Here is a 21677-nt window from a genome sequence, read left to right on the forward strand (position 1 = left end):
CTGTCACATCCCTGCTATCAAGACTCTCCTGAACCAGAGACAACATCAGAAGAGTCTTAAGTGAACTAAGGAGAAAAAGAACTGGTCCTTCTTTTTACTTATTTGTAAACCACTGTCCTAGAGTCTGGAGAAGAGTGGAGAGGCACAGAGTCCAAGGTGTTGGATGTCCAGTGTGACGTTTCTGCAGTTTGTGATGGTTTGGGGTGTCTTGTCATGTTCTGGTGTTGGTCCACTGTGTTTTATCAAGTCCAAAGTCAACACAGTGTCTATCAGGAGGTTTTGGAGTACTTCATGGTTCATCTGCTGACAAGCTTTATGGAGATGTGGATTTTGTTTTCCAGCAGGACTTAGCACCTGCCCACAGTGCCAAAATTACCACCAGATGGTTTACTGACTTTGATGTTACTGTGCTTGATAAGATTGATCAGTCAACTCACCTGACCTGAACCCAGCAGAGACTTTGTGGGATGTTTGTCAATTGAAAGACACATCCAACCACAAATACAGACCAGTTGAAGGTCGCTAACAAAGCAAACTGGACTTCAAAACCACCTCAGCAGAGCTGCAGGCCAATCACCTCCATGCCATGCTACAAGGATAATTAATAGTAAAGGAGCCCCAAACAAGTACTGAGTGAATAAATGGACATACTTTACAGAAGTTGGACATGTCTGTATCATAGACTGTATCAATAATGGACGTAGTATCTGTGACTTCACCCATCTGTTTCTGAAGCACTGCTTTGAAGCCAATCGTCGGCGGCAGCCACATTGGAAAAGGTTAACTCAAACTAACATCTGTCGAGCTAGTGTGAGGTAAAGAAGCAGGCTTTGAGCCTCCTCGCTAACAGCTACAGTGTTCCCGCCTGTTAGTCAAGTCAGTCATGTCCTTAAATGGGCAAAACTTGTAATCTTAATATCTTCTGAACCTTTGCTTTAGAAAATATTCATCGCCCCCGTCCAGTGTGTGCGGATAGAGAAATTAGCTATTCAGACCAAAGCTGTTTTTTGAACCAGGCTGTAAACATGTTTATTTCTGCTGCAATGATCATCTTCTTTGAATTGGTGTCTTTGTGGTTTCCTGTGTTTCTGCAGCCAGCCTCTAACGGACGCTCAATGAACTGCAGTTTGTAGCACGTCTGCATTGGGCTTCATATTTTGAGACCGGTGGTTGCTGCTTGTTCTGTATTTCAAACTCTTTTGTCTGATTATGGAATTTATGAAAGTTCACCTTTCTGAAGGAAATAACATAAAAATGAACTTTTTCACATCTAATTTACTGAGATGCTCCTGTACAATAGAAATACAGCACATATTCACATTTAGTTTTTATCTTCACGTCATGTCATGTCAGATATATTTTATCGTCTTTTCCTTAAAGGTGACATATCATGCAAAATTGACTTTTTAATGGTTCTCTACCTGAAATATGTGTCCCTGGCATGTCTACAAACCCCCCAAGAATGAAAAAAATCCATTCTGCCCCTGTTTTGATTTCTCCACCTTTCTGTAAATGTGTGTGAAACGAGCCGTTTCAGACTTCCGTGTTTTTGTTACGTCAAAACAATATCCGGTCTGTCACGGAGTCAGAGCTCGGAGCTTGTTCAGCCCATAGACTGTATAAATACAACTCCTCCTCCGTTTTTCATTACCTGCACACATGTGTGCTAACAAGGAGCTTAGGAGGGAGGCATGCTAGTTGTAGGCTGTCTTAATAAACACAAAGGTCGGTTTTACTCCCCACGTCTGCAGATTTGAAGATCTAGTGGATGATTTCTATTTTTCATGGAAAAGTGCTAGCGCTAGTTAGCATAGCCACATAGCTACATGTTTGTAGCTGTAGCTGTGTACCAAGACACACGTCGACATACTGATAAATAAAACAACAAGAAACACTAAATCTGTGACCAATCCTTCAGAACGGTTCTGCTGCAGGCGCCTCTCCGTCAGGATCAGATTCTGGATCAGATTCAGAGGGTTGAAGTAACGTGATCTCTGAGCAGCCGTGTATATTCAGCCAACATGTAAACATTAGATCAACGTGCTGGAGAGCCGAGGCCACATCCACTTCCTGAGGGGGCGTGGTCAGAGAGAAAACAGACCGTTCTGAACAGGGCTGACAAAGAGAGGTTTTTCAGGCATGCCAAAATCTGATTTCAAAGTGTTTTTTTGAGCATAAACTTTAAAGACATGTTTTGGGGACCTCTTAGACCAATATATTTTGATGAAAAAAGCGTGATATGTCACCTTTAAATCAAATTAAACTCAAGGATAATTTTTAGTACAACTGTGCTAACGATCACATTGTGCAGCAAGAGTGCTGTCACCTCTACACGTTTTAATAACATATCAAGTCACACATAATATAACATAACGACGATACAACATGATGATTCTCCAGCTGAAGAATGAAAGCTCTGTCTCCAATAGTTTCTATTTTAGACTGATGTAAACAGGATTATGCAAACACAGGACAGCCGGAGTTTTTACATATCGTGTCAGAATATGAATATTTCCTGGTAAGGAACCATGCCAGTTGTTTGGATGCTCAAATCAAAAACACTTTACATAATTGTCGACAATTTTCCAAAACATACCTGAAAAATAATTTCCGTTCATCACAACTTTGGTCTAATTTTCTTGTTATGCATGACAGTTGTCAAATTATTGCACTGCCTCGGTGGAAAAGTTTGTGGGAACAAGACAGCTCTGTATTCAAACAGCAGAGCGAATCAAGAAACACAAACACCTGCCACAAACAGATCAAGATCACTTGTAACATTTCATCCAGAGGTCAGACTGACTATCATTGCTCTGTGTTGGACAGTTTTAAGGTGCTTTTAGTTCCTGGAACTCTTCAACATTCAGCTAAATGGTTCCTGTGGCCAATTGTTGTCTGCCTTTCCACTGTGGCCTAGAGTCCCATGAAGATTAGATTCAAATCAGGCCGGTGACGTGTGGAGTAAAAATAAAAGTAGCTGCACCACACCGACAGACGAGTAGAGGGCAGTAAAGAAAAAGACGAAGGCCAAACAACACAGATGACACCATAGAAGGAGACAGACAGGCTGGCATCATTATGTGCGACACAACAGTTAGCCTGTTACCTGATTTATTGCACTGCATATGGATTTGTTGAGATCGACCGGTGTTTTGATTTAAAGAGTGATAACTTCCGACTATCAAAATATCTGATTAGGATATTTTGACATTACAATAAAAAGTCGGATGTATTCCCGAGGACTCCTGTTGTGTTTCAACAGCTGTTGTAAACTCCACAAACAGTGAAGGTCTCCAGTTTACAGGGTCACTCTTCAGACTGTAACACCGGGAGCTGACAGAGACGCATTCACACTGTCAGGCTCAAATCAGACGAATGTTCAGGAGTTCAACAAAGGGAATCACAGGTGAGTGGGATGTTATTGTGAACGGCTGTTGAAATAAAAATACTGTGGGTACTCCACCAATTACAAACGTTCAGTATTACAGCCCCCCCCCCCCCCAAAAAAATCCCTGACCTTTGGAAAGAGCTAAGGGGAGATCAATTACCCTGAAACTAAAGTTAGACCCTGGTTCTGCTGTGGTAACGCACCTTTGGTAATAGTTCTACTTAGTGCCTAAATTTAACAGTAAGAGTACTTTTAAAATTTTCAAACTGCATATTTTTGGTTAGGGATGCCACCATATTTCACTTCATAGGCAATAATCTCTGAGTCCCTCTCTAAGACAACAATTTTACCTCTAAGAGAAATCACAAATATATCCCAGACCTTTCTGCTCGTTGATCATTGTTTACTGTTGATGACAACATGCGATGAAAGAGTTGAGTGAGAACAAAAAGATAGACTATGTTGTTGTTTACACTCGTACGCAGATATTGATATATAAGTTACAAAAAAGTCTGACTCCACCCCTGAAGATGATTATTGGTTAAGGATTTACACTTCTGCAAAATAGTTCTCCTGTGTTGCTCTCTCCTTAAGATTTATTTTTGCAAACAACTTAAGTGCCATCAAATATCACGGGCAATACAACTCGACCACCAACAAAAATTGAGCGCCTTCATCATCAGGATGTTTTCTTCTCTTACAGACTCTGCATTCATATGCAGATTCTTTCCACAGAGAGCATACAAACATTATTCTGGTAAATATAATATCCTAACAGATCAAATCATGTAAGACTGAACAAAAGATGCAGAGTTACATGTGTTTTGGTTGACTTTGGCATTTCTATGGTTGATTTGCTTCCTTTCTAGTTGGTGCTTTGGTAACAAACACTCTCTGAGGGATGCTGTGGCTTTCAAGGCTTTTTAATTTAGAGATGAATTGACACAACTGAGAGCAGAGCGTGGGGATGACATGCAGTAACAAGCTGAAGGTTTGAATCTGAGCTCAGCTGAGGGAAACTCAGTCATTCTCTGCTGCATTATCAAAACTACAAAACATCTCTGTGACAACAATCTCAGACCCATCAGCTATCGTCTCACGTGGATGTAAGCCTGTGGGAGTGATGGCCAAGTTCTCTGTGATTCTGATGTAAATAAAGGTTAGCAACAAACGACTTCCAGCCCAGACTTCTTTTTCTGTGCACTGCAGTGTTTACAGTCCAGCTAGAAACTCCAGAAGTGACTGAGAGTTCAGATTAAAACTTGAATTCAAACCCATCAGATTGTGGTTGAACTTTTTCTGACAGACATCTCCATCAGCGCGTTTCCTGGAGTGAGATTACGCTGAGGCCTGTAGGCTCAAGCTGAGGGTCATGGCCTCCCTTACAGCAGAGTAACCTTTCCTACCGTTCAGTGCAGGTCAGTCTCTGTGCGATGCCAGCAGCACAGCTGGGGTCGTCAGTTTCCACAACACCAACCCCTTCTCCCCTGTATCCGTCTTCCTGGTTATCAAACAGCAGACAGAGTGTCTCTCCAATGCCTGAACGCAGACTCACATGCGGTATGTCAGTCGTAGATTGCAGGTGAGGATACATACATTATGTTATCTGCCTTGAGTTGAGGCGTGCAATATTGCATGCAGCAGCTTCATGGGTCTTATACGGCAGAGCATGTAGAATAGATTATATGTGAGTTTGAAACATGCTAGCTTAACTACGCTTAAGACATCTTTTAGTGATTGTTTATTTTAGATATTTCAGTCAAACAGTGCGCAGCTCTATTATCACGTATTAAATAAACCTTGTGGTTTTCTTGTAATTAATTAAACCTCAAGTTTACTGATCAATTCTGATGCATTCCAGGAAGTCAGGAAATCTAAATGCTGATTGTGTCTCAGTGTAAATGTTTGATCTAGATGTTTGAACTGATTGTTAGCTGCTCTTCATGCAGATATCTGTTGATATAGAGCAATAAATTCTCCTCAGACTACCCCTGATAGGAGCCAGGATGCCATTACGTTGGATTGTGTTCCTCCTGCTTTCCCTCTCAATACACACTGATTTTCATGCAAATACTAAAGCATGCTGATACCTAGGGATGGGTACTGAATTCTGTACTTTTATAGGTACCGATCGAATTCCGTCGGTACTACCGAGTACCGATTCATGTAAAATCAAATGGCACCATGTTTCAGTACCTAAACGCATCCTTGTGACTGTGAGGGAGTGGAAGAGTAGGCGATTTTCCATACTTTAACCCTGTAATAAAGTCAGAGACTGACCGGGTGGACGTCTCTGCTCGCCAAACGGAGCCTGCAGCTGACGGGTGCGCGCACTCACCGCGAGGCAGAGCTACAGGAGGATTAAGTTTATTTTATACAGTCTATGGTTGAGACGGACTCTCTCGCTCCGACTACCTGCCCTGTTTATAACCGTTCCTGTGTGAGTGAATGCCCAACAAGTAAGTTGTGTGTCCTGTTATTATAAAGAGACGGAGAACTGACTTTTTCCAGTCCGCAGGCGTTGAACATGTGTTCATTGATAAATTCCTGAAAGAGCAATTAGACTCCACGAGCACGTATCAGCTAATATATCTAATATATCTAATCACCTATATAATCCTGTTTCTGTTCATTTCATGTTAAATGAAATAAATATGTTAAATTCAAAAAAGAGATTTTACTATTAAACAAATTAACATTTATCACCACATAAACACTCAAAAGTACCGAAAATTGCTACCGTTGAGTACCGGTACCGATTCCCAGGTACCGGGTATCGGTACCTAATCAGTTCAAATGTGAAAGGTACCCATCCCTACTGATACTTGACTGGTCAACACTACTCAAACTATAAATGTACTAGAAATAGAAACCAGAACACTTCTCATACTAGGATCCAGACCCCAGAATTAGTAAATGAAGAGGACTTTTAAAACATGGCAGAAAAATAGCAACACTACAGCAAAATAAGACGCCTTAGTGAACATCTTTTTTATTTATTTTTTTATTTATCTGCTTAGTTTTATTGATATTTTTAGCCTGAATTTTATTTTCAACTCTTAATGATGCTTTGACTTTTATTGTTGTTGGTGTGCATTAGTCTCTATTTTAAAATCCATTTTTGTTTTTTAACATGTCTTGCCATTATTTTACTTCTGCTTCTGTCTGGTTTTCAATCGCTGTAAAGCACTTTGGGTTGCATTTGATTTGTATGAAAGGTGCTATATAAAAAAAAAAAAAAGAAAAAAAGAAAAAGTGAAGATGACTCATAAAATACTGAACTAATTAAAACCACTAACTGGTCCATAAAGCCCCCTGAAAACAGTTTATTTTTGTAGAGCCCTGTGGTCAGGGGTCTGAAACCTCTAAAACCGTGGGGCTGCTCTGCTCTGGGGGTGGTGGTTCAGCTGAGGGCAGGTAATGTTCTCTCCTGCGTTTCCCCTGAGGAGCAGTCTAACTCCTACAGTACCTGTTCAGTCCGAGGCTCGTCAGCAGCTTCCTGTCCTGCAGACGTGGAGGCGTCTCCCTGTGAGGATGTGGAGGACTCGCTCTCTGCTCCTCTGCTCTCACTAGTATGTCTGGATAAACTGGACTCTGCCTGCATGAACACAAGAGAAAACAGCAGTGATTCACTCTGTGGACTGAAAATATGAGTGCAGTTTGAGAGAATGGGGGTTGAGACAAGACCCCTAGTTTTTGTATCTGGGTCTTGTCTCGCCCCGTCGGGATTGTATTTCGCTTAACCACCCGCCAACCATAAATTCTCCCTTAACTTGATTGAAATCTCCAGAACACAGAACAGCAACCAAATGGACCTCATGGTGGGTTATTAGAGGTAAACTGCTGAACCCTCAACTCTCTGAGTACTCCTGTTTCAAATAGAAACTCTGAGCAGGAGAAAAGAGGAGTATTCTACACAATTCTGTTTTTTGAAGACCAATTTAGGTTGAAATGTTGTCATGTCAAAATAAAAGCATATCAGCAAAGGATGGGATTATATTTTTGGCTGAGAGTGCACAGAGAGAGAAAAGGCAGTTGTTTGTTTGTAGCTGGTGCTGTCAGAAGCTCTTCCGCTCAGGGGGTTAAATCGCTGACTGAACCCTGAATCAAACGTGACGCACTTTAAAGCCTGTGTTTGTACCTTGAAGTTGATTTGCTGAGCAAGTTCTTTAGCCTGGTGGTCCTCGGCGCTCAGGTTGCTGTTGGGGGTCAGAGTCAGGAGGGCGGTGCGCATGGAGCAGCCGCACGCCTCGCAGCAGAAGTCTTGAGACCTGACGGAAACACAGATAGTGCAAGGTGAGGTCACGCTGCAGCAAGGAGCATCTTTGACTCTGACTTATAGATCATATAAAAAGATGTGCACATGACAGCTCCTCCATAAAGTGAAGCCAAGACATTTAGAGCTCCCCCTACTGACTGGCTGCAGCACAGGTCATGAAGCCCGCCTCCACAAACATGTCATTTAGTTAGCTCCTGTCTTTTCTGACCAATGATGTGTCATCTAACTTTAAATACAGTCAATGATCTGAACCTTTAGTTCTCAGAGACATTCAGTTTTTAAAAATTAAACCATCGAGGAGATCTCTGTGAACAAACCAGCTTTAAAAGTTATCATCAGAAACAAAATGAACGACCTCTTAACTTTGAACAACAAAATGTGAAAGTTCTGGCTCTCTTATCAGACACACCTGCCACGTCACCTGAAATATTAAACTGCCAGACTCTTTCCCCACCAGCTTGTGCAATAATTACATTTTTCTCTGAAGTATGTCACACTCGTAATTACACAGAGGCTCAGGCTTGTAATTCATCATAAAGTGCAATTATGCTGAAAATACAAGACTTGTTCTACTTCATCCGGAGTAAAGATCAACACTGACGCATTAGATATGAAGGCTCATCTTTAAAACTGAAAGTAAAAGTCTAGTCATTTCTTTTACTCTGAGAGGTTTCCATTCTGTCTGTTGAATGTGCTTTGTTTTAGAAGTGTTAATTAAGGATGTATAGACTGTGAGGGGTGTGTGTGCTTCTAGGGTTGCCACTGGTGCACATGTGCTAATAGACCACAGGATGTGATTGATACCGTTTGACAAACTGTTAATGAATTAGAAAAGCACTAAAAGCTACGACCAGCGTCAAGTAGACTCTGAGCATGTGGATGCTTTTTATGTAATTAACCAGATGCAAAAAAGCTCCTTCAAATCATGGAAGGTGGATGTTAAATGGGTGTTTCAGGTTTGATGATTTTTGCTACCAAAAACACTTTTGCAAAAAAACACAAGGAAATAAAATAAAATAAATTTAGTCTGTATCACAACACAAGATTTTGAGCTAAATCTTCAGTCGGAAAGAGACCACATGGACGCTCAGCTAAACTGTATAAATTCTTTTTCATTAAGATTCCACCTTAGGGTTTGATTATGGCTAACTTAAGCTAGCCAAAGTAAGCTTTAAACAAGATGTATGAGAAATGTAACAAGTTACTTCTCACAGATTGTGGAATGCTGAATAAGACAGTTTTAGTTTGTTAGGCGACCCTTCAGTCACTCTTTGACTCTTGAGGCACATTTCAACAGAAAGTACAGTGAACTCTTAGTTGCAGGGACTTCTCCTCAGGAAACTACACGGGTCCAGTGGCCCATTATTGTCTGTATTTCCACGGCAGCCTGAGTCTATGCTGAACTTCAGTATGTACACTACCAGCCAAAAGTTTGGAAACACATTCTCATTCAGGGGTTTGTATTTATGTTAATTATTGTAAACACTGTAGATTAATACTGAAGACATCAAAAGTATGAAAGAACATATATGGAATTATTGAATGAGCATAAAAGTGTTAAACAAAGCAGAATATGTTTTAGATTTTAGATTCTGTAAAGTAGCCCCCTTTTTCCTTCATGACAGCTTTGCACACTTGGTATTCTCTCAGTCTGCTTCATGAAGTGGTCTCCTGGGATGGTTTCTAATGAACATGAGCCTTGTCAAGAGTTCATTTGTAGAATGACTTGCCTTCTTAATGTGTTTGAGACCATCAGTTGTGTTGTTCAGAGGTCGGGTTAGTACACAATGGATAGCCCTATTTGACTACTGTTGTAATCCAGATTATGGCAAAACCAGATTATTTCATAGTTTTGATGTCTTCAGTATTAATCTACAATGTTGAAAATAATTAAAATAAATAAAAACCATTGAATGAGAAGGTGTGTCCAAACTTTTGACTGGTAGTGTAAATAAAATTGGCACTAATCAAGTTTGAAGCTGTATTAATTACTCAGCAACATTACGTTACAATCTCCCTCTATCGTCTGCCCCTCTCTCTGCTCAGCTGATGTCTCTGTGTAAATTAAGAACACGTTTTTAAAGTAAACAAGATCGTTGCCTGACAAGACCAACCCCTGAAAGTGCTACAACCCCAAAAGCATCACCTGATATAGGGAAAAACCCAGACTGCTTCTTGCAGTGCGGCGTGGTGTGTCAAAATTTTGATCTAGAAAAGGGAGATAAGGTTGTTTGTAGGCTGTATCTGGTTGAACTGACATATAACCTATCTACCAGAGCAATGTGTAACCAGCACAGGCATGTAGGTGTTAACCAATTTGACATGGTTTTCCAGCAGACTCTGATCCCGTGTTTAGCTTTTATTTAAATAAACTGTGCTCAATTTTGAGTGTTTTCTGAGTTTTCTTGCCTTCAGTATAGTCAGTTAGGAATACAATTTTCCTCTGAACAACTAGGAAATGAGTGGCTCTGAAACATCTCTCGCCAATCTACTTGTTATACTCAGCCTATGTTTAATGCCGCGTTCGATGGGATGAACTGCAGTTTTTAACACTTCTGCATTGGCTTCAATTCTCGCGGCCTGATGTTGCAGCTTGGTTGCAGCAGATCTTCTAACAGTGGCGGTGTGAACATGCAGACAGAAAGGCCCAGCAGCAGTGAGTTTGATGCAAAGCCACAGCTCAGATTTGTTGGCTGGTGTCAGAGAGTTTGCTGCGGTCAACATGAACAAAGAAACAACCAAAAAGACTTGAATTATTCAGACATCTACATGCAACGTTTCACAAAGAGAGCGTCCTTGCAGATGGTGGCTCATTAATTTATCTGCCAGTGACAAAAAAGGTAATTTGGCACCTTGATTATGAAGTCGTAACGGTTTTTAGATAGAGCTGCCTGCATTTCTCAGAATTGTGTGAGCATCCTGGAGAGAATTTGGCAGAGAATGCGGCTTCAAAAGCTTTGTGCGTTTATGGATTTGGCTGCCTCACAATGAATCCTCAGCTGACAGCTTTGCTCCGGCTTTCTCCACCTGTGGCACAGTCACATGCCAGATCCCTGCAAAAGGTTCAGACTGTTTAGTGCACCTTTACACCCTCATGCCAGCCCTGACAGCAGGGTGCAGTGCAATATTACTGAGAGAAGAAGCAACACACACCGCTTAGAGCACTGACGTGGAAAAACATGGAAAAGCAACACATAAAAGACGTTTCTGGGGATTTGTATTGGAGAAGCTAATCGTCCCTTGCAGCAGCTAATGGACTGATGTTGCAGCTGTGAGGAGGAGAGATGAATCATGCTCTGAGGAACACCACAACATCACCATGGAGCTCCTTAGGCTAAAGGTGGTACAGATAGATTTGGATACATTATGGCATTAAATGATCCACATCAGTGTCTGCCTCTGGAGCTAAGCAGAAATTGGATTTTGTTGGAGTGGAGTTCAGATGTAGTTGGAGAATTAGGCGTCAGATATTCTGCAGTACTCGGGGAACAGACTCGAACGCCTCCAGTCATCTCGTCAGTGGACTATGACAGCTTAAACAGTCAGCCTGCGTCTCCTAAAGCAGGAGCCATGCGGACATACTCCACGGTTCGTTGATGATTGCTCATATGAATTTCTGTTTGAACCCTTTTAAATGTTGATAATTATGACCACAGAGAATTGCAATAATTGGAGATGTGGTTTGTAGAATCTGAGATGCATACTGAGAGGAGCGCAGCATGTCTAAGGTTTCATGTTAGGAGCTTCATTCCTGCAGTTACATTTGAAATTTAGCATCATTATGAGGAAGGATGTTTGAAGAAAAAGCTATTTTACAAGAAAAGACTTCAGATTATCTAACAAACGCAGAAACTCCTTTTCCAGTGGTGGAAACATTCGTTTTTTTAGCTGTCCCAACCATCCAAAGGGGTGCACTGCAATAGCTTCACTGATTCATAACTGCAATAAAAAGTGAAGATGACAAAGAGTTTCCAGAGAGAGACGGAGGAGAAAACGAAGCACAACCAGAGGGTTGTTTACCATGCCCGGCCTTTGGTTGTAAATTTTAGCGTTCGTACTTTTGAAAACTTCTGAAACACACACTGAAGTTGGCAGCAAAGCCGAGGGATACTGAGGTCTTCAGGTCATGCTCATACCAGCGTAAATGTTTTGTTGGCTTAGCTTCAGCGACCAATGGAGGGTCATAAAACAAAAAGTGGGGCCCTACTCAAAGGTGAGTTGCTGTGTTGTAAATCTGGGAAATCCTTTAAAAAATGTTGAGGTCCTGATGAGAAATGCTGCAACATTTTTTGAAATGCCACGATAGCCTTGCTCCAGGTGGTAGAAGAGTAACAGGTTGTAGCAGCTGCAATATAAACCTTTGGGGTATGTGCCTAACCCCGAATGAGTGAGTTCTGGGTAGGGATGGAAACAATTAATTGAGTATAGATTAATTGTTTGTTAATAACCTACTCAAAACACACAATTTTGTTTTCAATTTCCCGTCTTGTGGAACAAACATAATATGGTCTCATATCACATTAAGCGTTGGGGAGGTGTTTTAAGTTTACAGCATGCTTCAATGTGAATCAGTTAAAGGTGTTGAGCACAGCGGAGACGTTTAGCTGGCAACAGCGGCTGTGCGTCAGGTCTCGACATGTGCTTTTTAAAGAGGATCAATATGCAACTGCTGCAAACAACAACACGGACACGAAGGTTGACAACTTGGGTTAGGCATGAAATCCACTGACAAATACTGTGGGTTAGGGTTAGGCAAGAACTCCGAGTGGTTAGGGCTAGGGTAAGTGTTTGGGACAGGTGATAGAGTGCCAGAAAGCCCAAAGGTTAGTGTTAGGGATAAAGTCCACTGACAAATACCAAGGGTTAGGATTAGACAAGAACTCCAAGTGGTTAAGGGCATTTCAGACTGGTTGGAATTGCTAGTACGCTATTTTTGCAGACCAGCAACATCAGAGCCGTCTGGGCTTTTCTGCCACTGCTGATTATGACCCTATTACACATGCTCATTTTTCTCAATAAAAACGAGTAGGCAGAAAGTCTGAAGTACTTTTCTGTACAGTTCTCTTGTTGCAGCAAAACCACAGATAGTAGTCAGAGCCTTCACTTTATCAGACTGTACAGTGGGGTGCGAAAGTTTGTGCACCCTAAACAAAAATGGTTGTTTTCATCTGTATTTTCTATTTCCTTCAGTATTAGAAGTCAGTATTCAGACTTCAATACTTAGTAGCACCCCCTTTTGCTGATATAACTGCCTGTAAACGTTTCTTATAACTCTGGATAAGTCCCTGGATTCTGGCTGGGGGGATTTTTGACCACTCCTCCTTACAAAAGGCCTCCAACTTTGTGAGATTGGAGGGCCTCCTGGCATGGACAGCACGTTTCAGGTCATACCACAAATTCTCTATTATGCTCAAATCTGGGGATTGTGATGGCCATTACGGAATGTTGTATTTTTCTTTCTTTAAGTAATCCTTTGTTGATTTGGAAGAATGTTTAGGATCATTGTCGTGCTGGAATACCCAACCTCTGCCTTAGCCTCAGTTTCTTGACGGAGTCTTGGACGTTTGCCTCCAGAATCTGTCGAGGCCGAATCCATGCAACCATCCACCTTAACAAGGTTTCCAGTGCCTGTACTGGCCATACAACCCCAAAACATAACAGGCCTTCCTCCAAACTTTACAGTAGGGAGCATGTTCTTCTCCTGGTATGCCGTGTTCTTCTTGCGCCATGTGTAGCGCCTGTGGTTGTGCCCATATAACTCCATCTTCGTTTCATCTGTTCAGAGCACTTTTTTCCAGAATGACTCTGGCTTATCCACGTGTGTTTTGGCATGTCAGACAAGCGGGTTTGTGATGGGGACGAAGAAAGGGCTTCTTAAGCATCACCCTTCCATAAAGCTCCTTCTCATGCAATCTTCATCTGAATGTGGAGCGATGCACCATGACACCATCAGCAGCTAGATCTTCCTGGAGTTCTTTGGTGGTGGTTTGTGGGTCCTTGCAAAGTTTTCTGACCATTTTTCACTCTTGATGGCTGTTATTTTCCTTGGTCTGCCACATCTTTTCTTCACATCCACAGTGCCAGTAGCCTTCCATTTCCTTATGATGTTCCTCACAGTTGACACAGACAACTGAAACCTGTGGGATAATTTCTTATAGCCTTCTCCAGAGTTATGCTTTTTTACTATTTGCAATTTTAGGTAATCTGAGAGCTGTTTTGATGTTCTCATGTTGCCAAGTCACATTAGAGACTGAGGGATAAGAAACAGTTGCTCCAATTTAACCTTTAAATCTGTTGTTGTATGTGAATTTGTTGTGGAAGATTCAGTGAACTAATTCCAATATTTAGATGGTGGAAATCAGTATTTTTAGGCTGTCTAGCAAAGCTCAAAAATAAGAAAGTTTAAGGGTGCCCAAACTTTTGCACTGGTCTGATTTTGTTTCAGAGTTTATTGTACAACCTGATTTAACTCAATAAATACGTTTTCATGCTGAAAGTGTCTGTATTTCTGTCAGTTATAAGATGTGTGAGAAGCAAGCTGCCACACTGAAGGAAATAGAAAATACAGATTAAAACAACAATTTTTGTTTAGGGTGCCCAAACTTTCGTACTCCACTGTATGTAGGCTGAGAATATTTCTATGAGCCTGATCTTGATGTTAAACAGTTTTTACCTGTATTCAATACAGTCAATTATATGCATTTTGTTGCAGTCGAAAATATTATTCAGGTTAAAACAACGTATTTGGCATTTTGTTTTATTGATTAATCGATAATTGATCGTTAACATTTCCAAAGATTGATCACTGAGAATACTTAAAATCTACATCTCTAGTTCTGGGTCGATCACTACTTATTGAGTACCTGAACAGTCCTTACAGATTCAGGCAGCAGTGGTACATCTATTGCTTTAAGTGGACAGATACACTGCAGGAGGAAGTACCACCACTTCTGAATTTAACCCTTTGACATACCTGACCTTTTTATTCAAGAACTTAGCAGACTTAATTTGAATTATATTGCAGCCATATTGGAGCCATTCTAAAACTTTTTGTACCTATTAGTCATTTAGACCCCAAAACATGCAAAAAAAAAAAATTGCATTAAGAAAATAAAAACTCTCATTACATTTAAACTGATATATTCACCAGATAAAACAACAAGAGACTTCCTTCCATCAGAGGGTGCTGAATATTTTCACAGTTTACTTGATTCTGTCTTCTATAAATAACAGGATCCGCTGGTGAAACAATGCAAACAGCCACTCCATACTTGCATCGTGAACTACCAATGACACCAAGAAATAACTCCATATATGTGATAACTTGTCAGAAATAAGGAACATTTCTCATTTTTGTTTTCACGACTTCCACTGCGTCCCTTTGTGTTTGTCCTCCTACATCCCAAGCTGACCAACTTCCCTGGCTGTTAACTTGTCAAACACTTGTCACAAACTTGGCAAACTGTGAAAACATTGGACAGCAGCCTTTCCCAGCTGTGCAGAGGCCTTCCTCTGACTGACAGCTCTCACAATCTCCAGGGGCACAGAAGCAGGAGATGAGAAACCAAAGAGAGGAGCTGCCTCAGCCTCAGAACGAGAGGGGAAAAACAGATTTTTTATGGAGCTGATAAGCAGCCTTGTATTTATAGTAAAGCGCGTCCTCCTGTTTATCTCATCTCAGTGTGATAATGAAACAGCCCACTGTCAGAGACCCCCCTCTCATGTGTTAATAGAGGAGCGACTTGAGCTGGATCCTCTCCTTCTCTGGCTTTTGTGCTGTTTCCTCTGAGGGAAATGGTGTGAAATAAAGAGCGATGTGCCCATTCATGTTTTCTCTAGAGAGAGGCCAGTTTAGTGATAATGAATTTGTCATCCTGCAGGAACAGGACTGGTATGGGTGCGCTCCTTTCCTTTAATGAATATGCAATTATTAGTGAGAGGGTTTTCAACCAAGGCTGGGGTGCTTATTACATTACATGCATGTAAGAAGTTTGAAGAGAAAACTTCACTTCGTTAGTGTATAAATGATGACTTCACTGAAACATTTCAAAAAGTTATGTTAAGTCAGCTTTAACACCTGAACATAGTCTAAAGGTACACATTCAAAATTACCAAAATGTTGTTAATAAAAATGTTAATAAAACAGACATGACTCTGTAGTGGAAGTCACTGCATTAAAAACAGACATGACTCTGTAGTGGAAGTCACTGCATTAAAAACAGACATGACTCTGTAGTGGAAGTCACTGCATTAAAAGCAGACATGACTCTGTAGTGGAAGTCACTGCATTAAAAACAGACATGACTCTAGTGGAAGTCACTGCATTAAAAACAGACATGACTCTGTAGTGGAAGTGGCTGCATTAAAAACAGACATGACTGTAGTGGAAGTCACTGAATTAAAAACAGACATGACTCTGTAGTGGAAGTCACTGTATTAAAAACAGACATGACTCTGTAGTGGAAGTCACTGCATTAAAAACAGACATGACTCTAGTGGAAGTCACTGCATTAAAAACAGACATGACTCTATAGTGGACGTCACTGCATTAAAAACAGACATGACTCTATAGTGGAAGTCACTGCATTAAACACAGACATGACTCTGCAGTGGAAGTCACTGAATTAAAAACAGACATGACTCTGTAGTGGAAATCACTGCATTAAAAACAGACATGACTCTGTAGTGGAAATCACTGCATTAAAAACAGACATGACTCTATAGTGGAAATCACTGCATTAAAAACAGACATGACTCTGTAGTGGAAATCACTGCATTAAAAACAGACATGACTCTGTAGTGGAAGTCTGCATTAAAAACAGACATGACTCTGTAGTGGAAATCACTGCATTAAAAACAGACATGACTCTAGTGGAAGTCACTGCATTTAAAACAGACATGACTCTGTAGTGGAAGTTTGCATTAAAAACAGACATGACTCTGTAGTGGAAATCACTGCATTAAAAACAGACTTGACTCTGTAGTGGAAGTGACTGCATTACAAACAGACATGACTCTGTAGTGGAGATCACTGCATTAAAAACAGACATGAATGGAAATCACGGCCTTGGTTCAAAATCACTATCTTATGCCAAAAATAGTTAATCACTGCATCCACAAGTTAAGGTTAAAACTGAACCATGCAAAGAGGAAAATATATATAAACATAATCCAGAAACACCTGAGACTTCTCTGGACCTGAGCCGGTTTAAGATTGACTGTGGTAAAGTGGAAAACTGTCTAACAAATTCAAATATGACATTCTTTTTGGAAATCATGGATGCTGCATCCTCCACTCTAAATAGGAGAGGGACCACCCGGCTTGTTATCAGCTCACAGGTCAAAGCCAGCATCCCTGATGGTATGGGGATCATGAGAGTCCATGTCATGGGTAGCTTCCACATCTGTGAAGGCTCCATTAATGCTGAACATTATAAACAGGTTTAGGAGCAACATATGCTGCCATCCAGACAATGACTTCTTCAGGAAGATCTTACATATTTCAGCAAGACAATGATAAACCACATTCTGCACGTATTACAACAGCATGGCTCTGTAGTAGAAGAGTTGGGAAAGTCAGCTAAAGTAATAGATCAATGGTTGTGATCGATTAGCTAATCAATGTGTGAGCCATTGAAACAGTTCTCTAAAATTAATGAATATTAAACTTGTCATAGTTTTCCAAAATATTGAATTAAATAAGTGATCAATGGTTGAAAGCTAAAATTATGGATGAATACTTGAAATAATGGATCAAAAGTTCATTAGACTTTTCCAGCTGCTGGAGGAACTGTGGGAACAAATCTGAAACACTCATCTTGAGGAGGAAGGTTTAAGTTACAGATATCAGTACTGTATTTAGAGCATGGTATGTGGCACTAGAGAAGGTGTGGGGTGAATTTAAATGGACTTGCTATGGGGGCACCTCAGGCCAAACAGATAAAAACCACTGATGTTTAGGATAAACAGTTCCACACACACACATCTTATTATCATTCCCTCTCTGCATACACAACACGTGCACATGTTTTCATCCAGCATATCTTACTTTTTGGCGAGGGCCCTCCTCTCTTCGGGGGTATAATCAAGGGATCCAATTGCTCCCTCTCCTTTTGTTGGCATGAATCCGATGATAGCTATTAGAGCAGTTCGGACTGGAAGAGAAAGAGACAGGAGGAGGAAAAACAGAGAGGAGAGGAGACAAATTAAAATCACGAACAGCATGTTCACCGTTTCTGTGTAAAAAAAGAGAAGGTTAAATTACATGACAGGCTGCACATGTCTCTGTGTTCAGCACCAGTGTTATGTAATAAAATGATGCTTTGTTTTGTGAGCGTAAGCCTGGATTTACCCAGGCCTCTCAGAGGACACTCACCCTGTCTGTCCTCACACTTCCTCCAGCTGGCACGAGACTCGTTTGACAATATGGCTGGGGTCAGGGGTTTGTTTGTGCCGGGGGTAATGTTTGGACTGAACTTTACTCAATCTAATAGACTGAATTAAAGCCCAAATAGATGTTATTGAAACACAAGCTGACTATGAAGTTATAATACAACACACACAGCAGTGCTCTGAGGTTCGGCTGTATGGACACTTTACACACAGCACCATGTTTAATGTTATTTGACAGCTGATCATTGAATACACAAAACTTTAAACACAGCTAAAGTAAGTGTCTCTTCTTCTATTTGCCTTACATCCATTTAAAAAAGGTGATAGGTGACATTCCACATCAAACAGCTACAATTTATGTTCCGTGGGTACAAAGGTATTAAAGGGGGCTTAATTTAATATATTTTGACATGATGTAAATATTTAATTTCTATCCAATAGTCTCAAACTTTTGTCTCTGGAACTACTAGTTAAACTAAACAGCCGGATCAGAAATGCAAGACTTCTATTTTTGCTGGATGCCAGAGCACGACGCATCAATCTCAACAGAGCAGATGGAGCGGGACAGGAAGTCAGGCACCAAAACAAAATGAAAACATCCGGTTAATTTTCAGAATAAAACACTCTGTGTTATCACCAGATCGTATTTCTCTTAACTACAACAACAAACCGTCATGATGAGCGGAGCCAGGCCTGGAGTCAACAGGTCAGAGGTTTTCAGAGGACCAGAAAGACAACATGGATGAGGAGAGGAGGAGAGGCTTTGTGATACGTTCTGAAAACACAACCGGTGGGTGTTGATGGACGAAACAGCACAGAGCCAGCCCCTAACGGACCAGACACAGATCTGGTGGAAGTCCACTGTAAAGCTAGTCCTCTCCATTACGAAAGAGCAACTTATTACTCTGCGGTGTTAAATACTTGACTCTGATTGGTCAAAGCCCCAGGTGATTACCTCTCAAGAGCGAAAGTAACGGCACAGACAACCTGATCACACACGACATTCAAATCAATCAACAGAAAGCAGTCCGTCACATTCCCCTTCTGCCTGTTGACACTGTGGTAAAACAATTCAGGTTGGTGTTTCAGGTAATGACTCCTCTGAATGGCAGGGCTTAGTTTTAGGTCTAATGACTGGTTCATACTTCTGCGTCACCCCTACACAGCAGGGGCTGACGCAGACATGAGCCCCACATACTTCTGCGTCGATGTGTCCGTGTCGCGCAGCAATACTCTGCCAAAACGCTTGAGGGCAGTGAGGTCTTTCTGATAGCCGGTCCCCGCTACGATCTCTATTTACTTTTCCACAGAGATTCAGAGCGTGTTATGTTAATCTACAGCTGATACATGTTGCTGTTTATCATACAGACATGATTACATGAAGAATAGAGAGGAGGAGATGAAATACACGGCCGATGTACGGCCGATGAGTGTGGATCGTCGAAGTGCTGTAAATAAGGGAAATACAATGCCGCTGAGCGGACCAATCACAGGGCTTGCAGTCTGTGTCAATTCTAGGGGTAGACACATTTTGGAGGAGGTGTCCATCAGCTACGTGCGTAGGCCTCTACGTAGGTACAAGAGCTACAGCCTTAACTGTATTCTCCATCTAAATTCTGCCACCAGTGCTACAGTGTCTCTTTTCATTGTTGGACAGGCGACACACATATACCCCTTCTTTTAAGACCTGAGGACCCTGGAAGCCCAGCTGCTGCCAAAGGCTGCCTTTAACAGTGATGTTAAATGTTGGACAGCTCCAGACTTTAATATTTGAGCATCATCTTGCATTTGAAACACACATTAAAGGGTTGTGCCGTCATGTTTCCACCATGTACCGCCCTTCTAGAGTTTATCAGAACAGGTGTCACACTGTCTGAGAGCTGAACAGGTTACTGTGAGGCAGGTCAAGTCCTGTCTGTCTTCACTTCCCCCACACCTTTAAGTGGATTTGTCTGTGTGATGTCAGAGGTCGACCTGGGAATAATCAAATTAAATCAGGGCAGACAGAGCACACTGAATGAAAGGAAAACACTGGGTGCTGAGGCGGGTATAAGAAAGTCTCCTCCTGTTCTTTGGCGTACAGACTTATACTGTAATGACCTGCTGGATTACTGACAGGGTCAATCAGGGACTCTGAGATACTGACGAGGAGAACAGAGGGCTTGAAATCATTCCTTTCCTCATAATTCATGTCCTGTATGATTCATTTAAACGAGTCCTTCACGTTATAAAGCTAATAACTGAAACAGATAGAGCACTGAGAGTCCTTTTCTCCACACAAACAGGAGTTATGAGACTGACAGCTTTTTTTCTCCTGTTCAAACAGTGCTGATGAGACTGACAGCGGCTATCAGAGCTCAGCACACCTGCTCACATTATATCGCTGTGAGATGAAACCCATTATATAAATTGGACTTCACTCAGCGTCATTTGAATTAGAATCAGAGGAGGAGCTGAAAGTTCCTACAAGTGAAGTTACCTGTGAACTGATTCAAGCCAGACTAAGCAGCAGCATGTTTCACTCCGGTACAGGAGAGAGTCTGACAATAACAGTCTCTACAGAGCTCACTATGTTCTAACTTTGACTATTTTTAGGTGCTGTAGTACCTGAGTCCTGATTATCAGACTTGGACTCAAGCACTGCCTTGAATGTTGACTGCATTAGGCCTCTAAAGACAGAGAGGAGGACAGAAACATTCACAGCCTGCACGTACTGCATGTCTTTAATTGGGGTAAATTCACCTTGATTTAAATGTGTCCGTTAGCTCATTAGTGGCTCAAGTATTTCAAATATTTATATCAGATCCTTCACAATAATGTTTTCACACACGACATCACAAACCATTGAACAGATCAGGGTAAGCAGCTCCGGCTCGGCTCTGTAAAATTACAGTTTTCATCGATGAACTCTGGAGGCTTTCATATGAGCAACAGATTACAGAGAGGATGTTGATCATTCAGTCAATCATCTCACTGATCTCAGGTCATATCACAGTTTAACTTTCTTTACAGCAGCCTCAGCTTCATTTAAATGCAACACTTTTGAACGGCTGCTGTTCTGTTAGGTTAAATTATTGTTTTTGTCAGTGAAGTTTGATGCCTTCAGAAGAGCAATGCAACAGCTTTCTGGACAAAATGTTTTCAAGCAAACATAAAATCTGTCTCTGTAGGGAGCCTTTATTTCATGTTTTCAGACACTTAAATGAAAAGTCTGACCCTGTCAGTGGAAAACAAACACTCTCAGTGACGGGGAACATTTTCTCCTTAGGATTTTTCTTTGGAGGCCGTTGCAGCCTGTTTTACATCTACTGGACGTAGAGTCCTGGTGTCCCGGCCCACAGAGCTCCTGTCTTTTCCTCTCCCTCTCTCTGTCTGCCTGTCACTATCTTTAAATCTTCATGACCCGTTAAAGAAACAAACCGTAGATCTTTCTGGGAGTCCCTGAGCTCTCTTGTCTTGTTCCTCTGGATCATCGGCCTGCTGCTGTGGACCTGCCACACTCCAGCTGCTGTAACTATTAATATCAGTCGCATCATTATTATCACTGTTGTAATGCTAATGTTAACCTAAGAACTGCTCGCCTCCAACTGCTTTAATTATTATCATTATCATAATTAT

The 21677-nt window shown here is 41.3% G+C and overlaps 1 protein-coding gene across 1 annotated transcript in view; it reads right to left on the minus strand.

The window, feature by feature from the left end:
* The window catches only part of ube2j1 (ubiquitin-conjugating enzyme E2, J1), a 70397-nt gene that overhangs the window by 8815 nt on the left and 39905 nt on the right, over window positions 1-21677 (minus strand). Inside the window, exons 5-7 of the mRNA XM_034699756.1 lie at window positions 17716-17821; window positions 7530-7659; window positions 6858-6986 (exon numbers count right to left, since the gene is read on the minus strand). Coding sequence (XP_034555647.1) covers window positions 6858-6986; window positions 7530-7659; window positions 17716-17821 — 365 coding nt within the window. The remainder of the gene's footprint in view (window positions 1-6857; window positions 6987-7529; window positions 7660-17715; window positions 17822-21677) is intronic.

This window comes from Notolabrus celidotus, chromosome 13 (genome assembly GCF_009762535.1).
Source record: "Notolabrus celidotus isolate fNotCel1 chromosome 13, fNotCel1.pri, whole genome shotgun sequence".
NCBI lineage: Eukaryota > Metazoa > Chordata > Actinopteri > Labriformes > Labridae > Notolabrus > Notolabrus celidotus.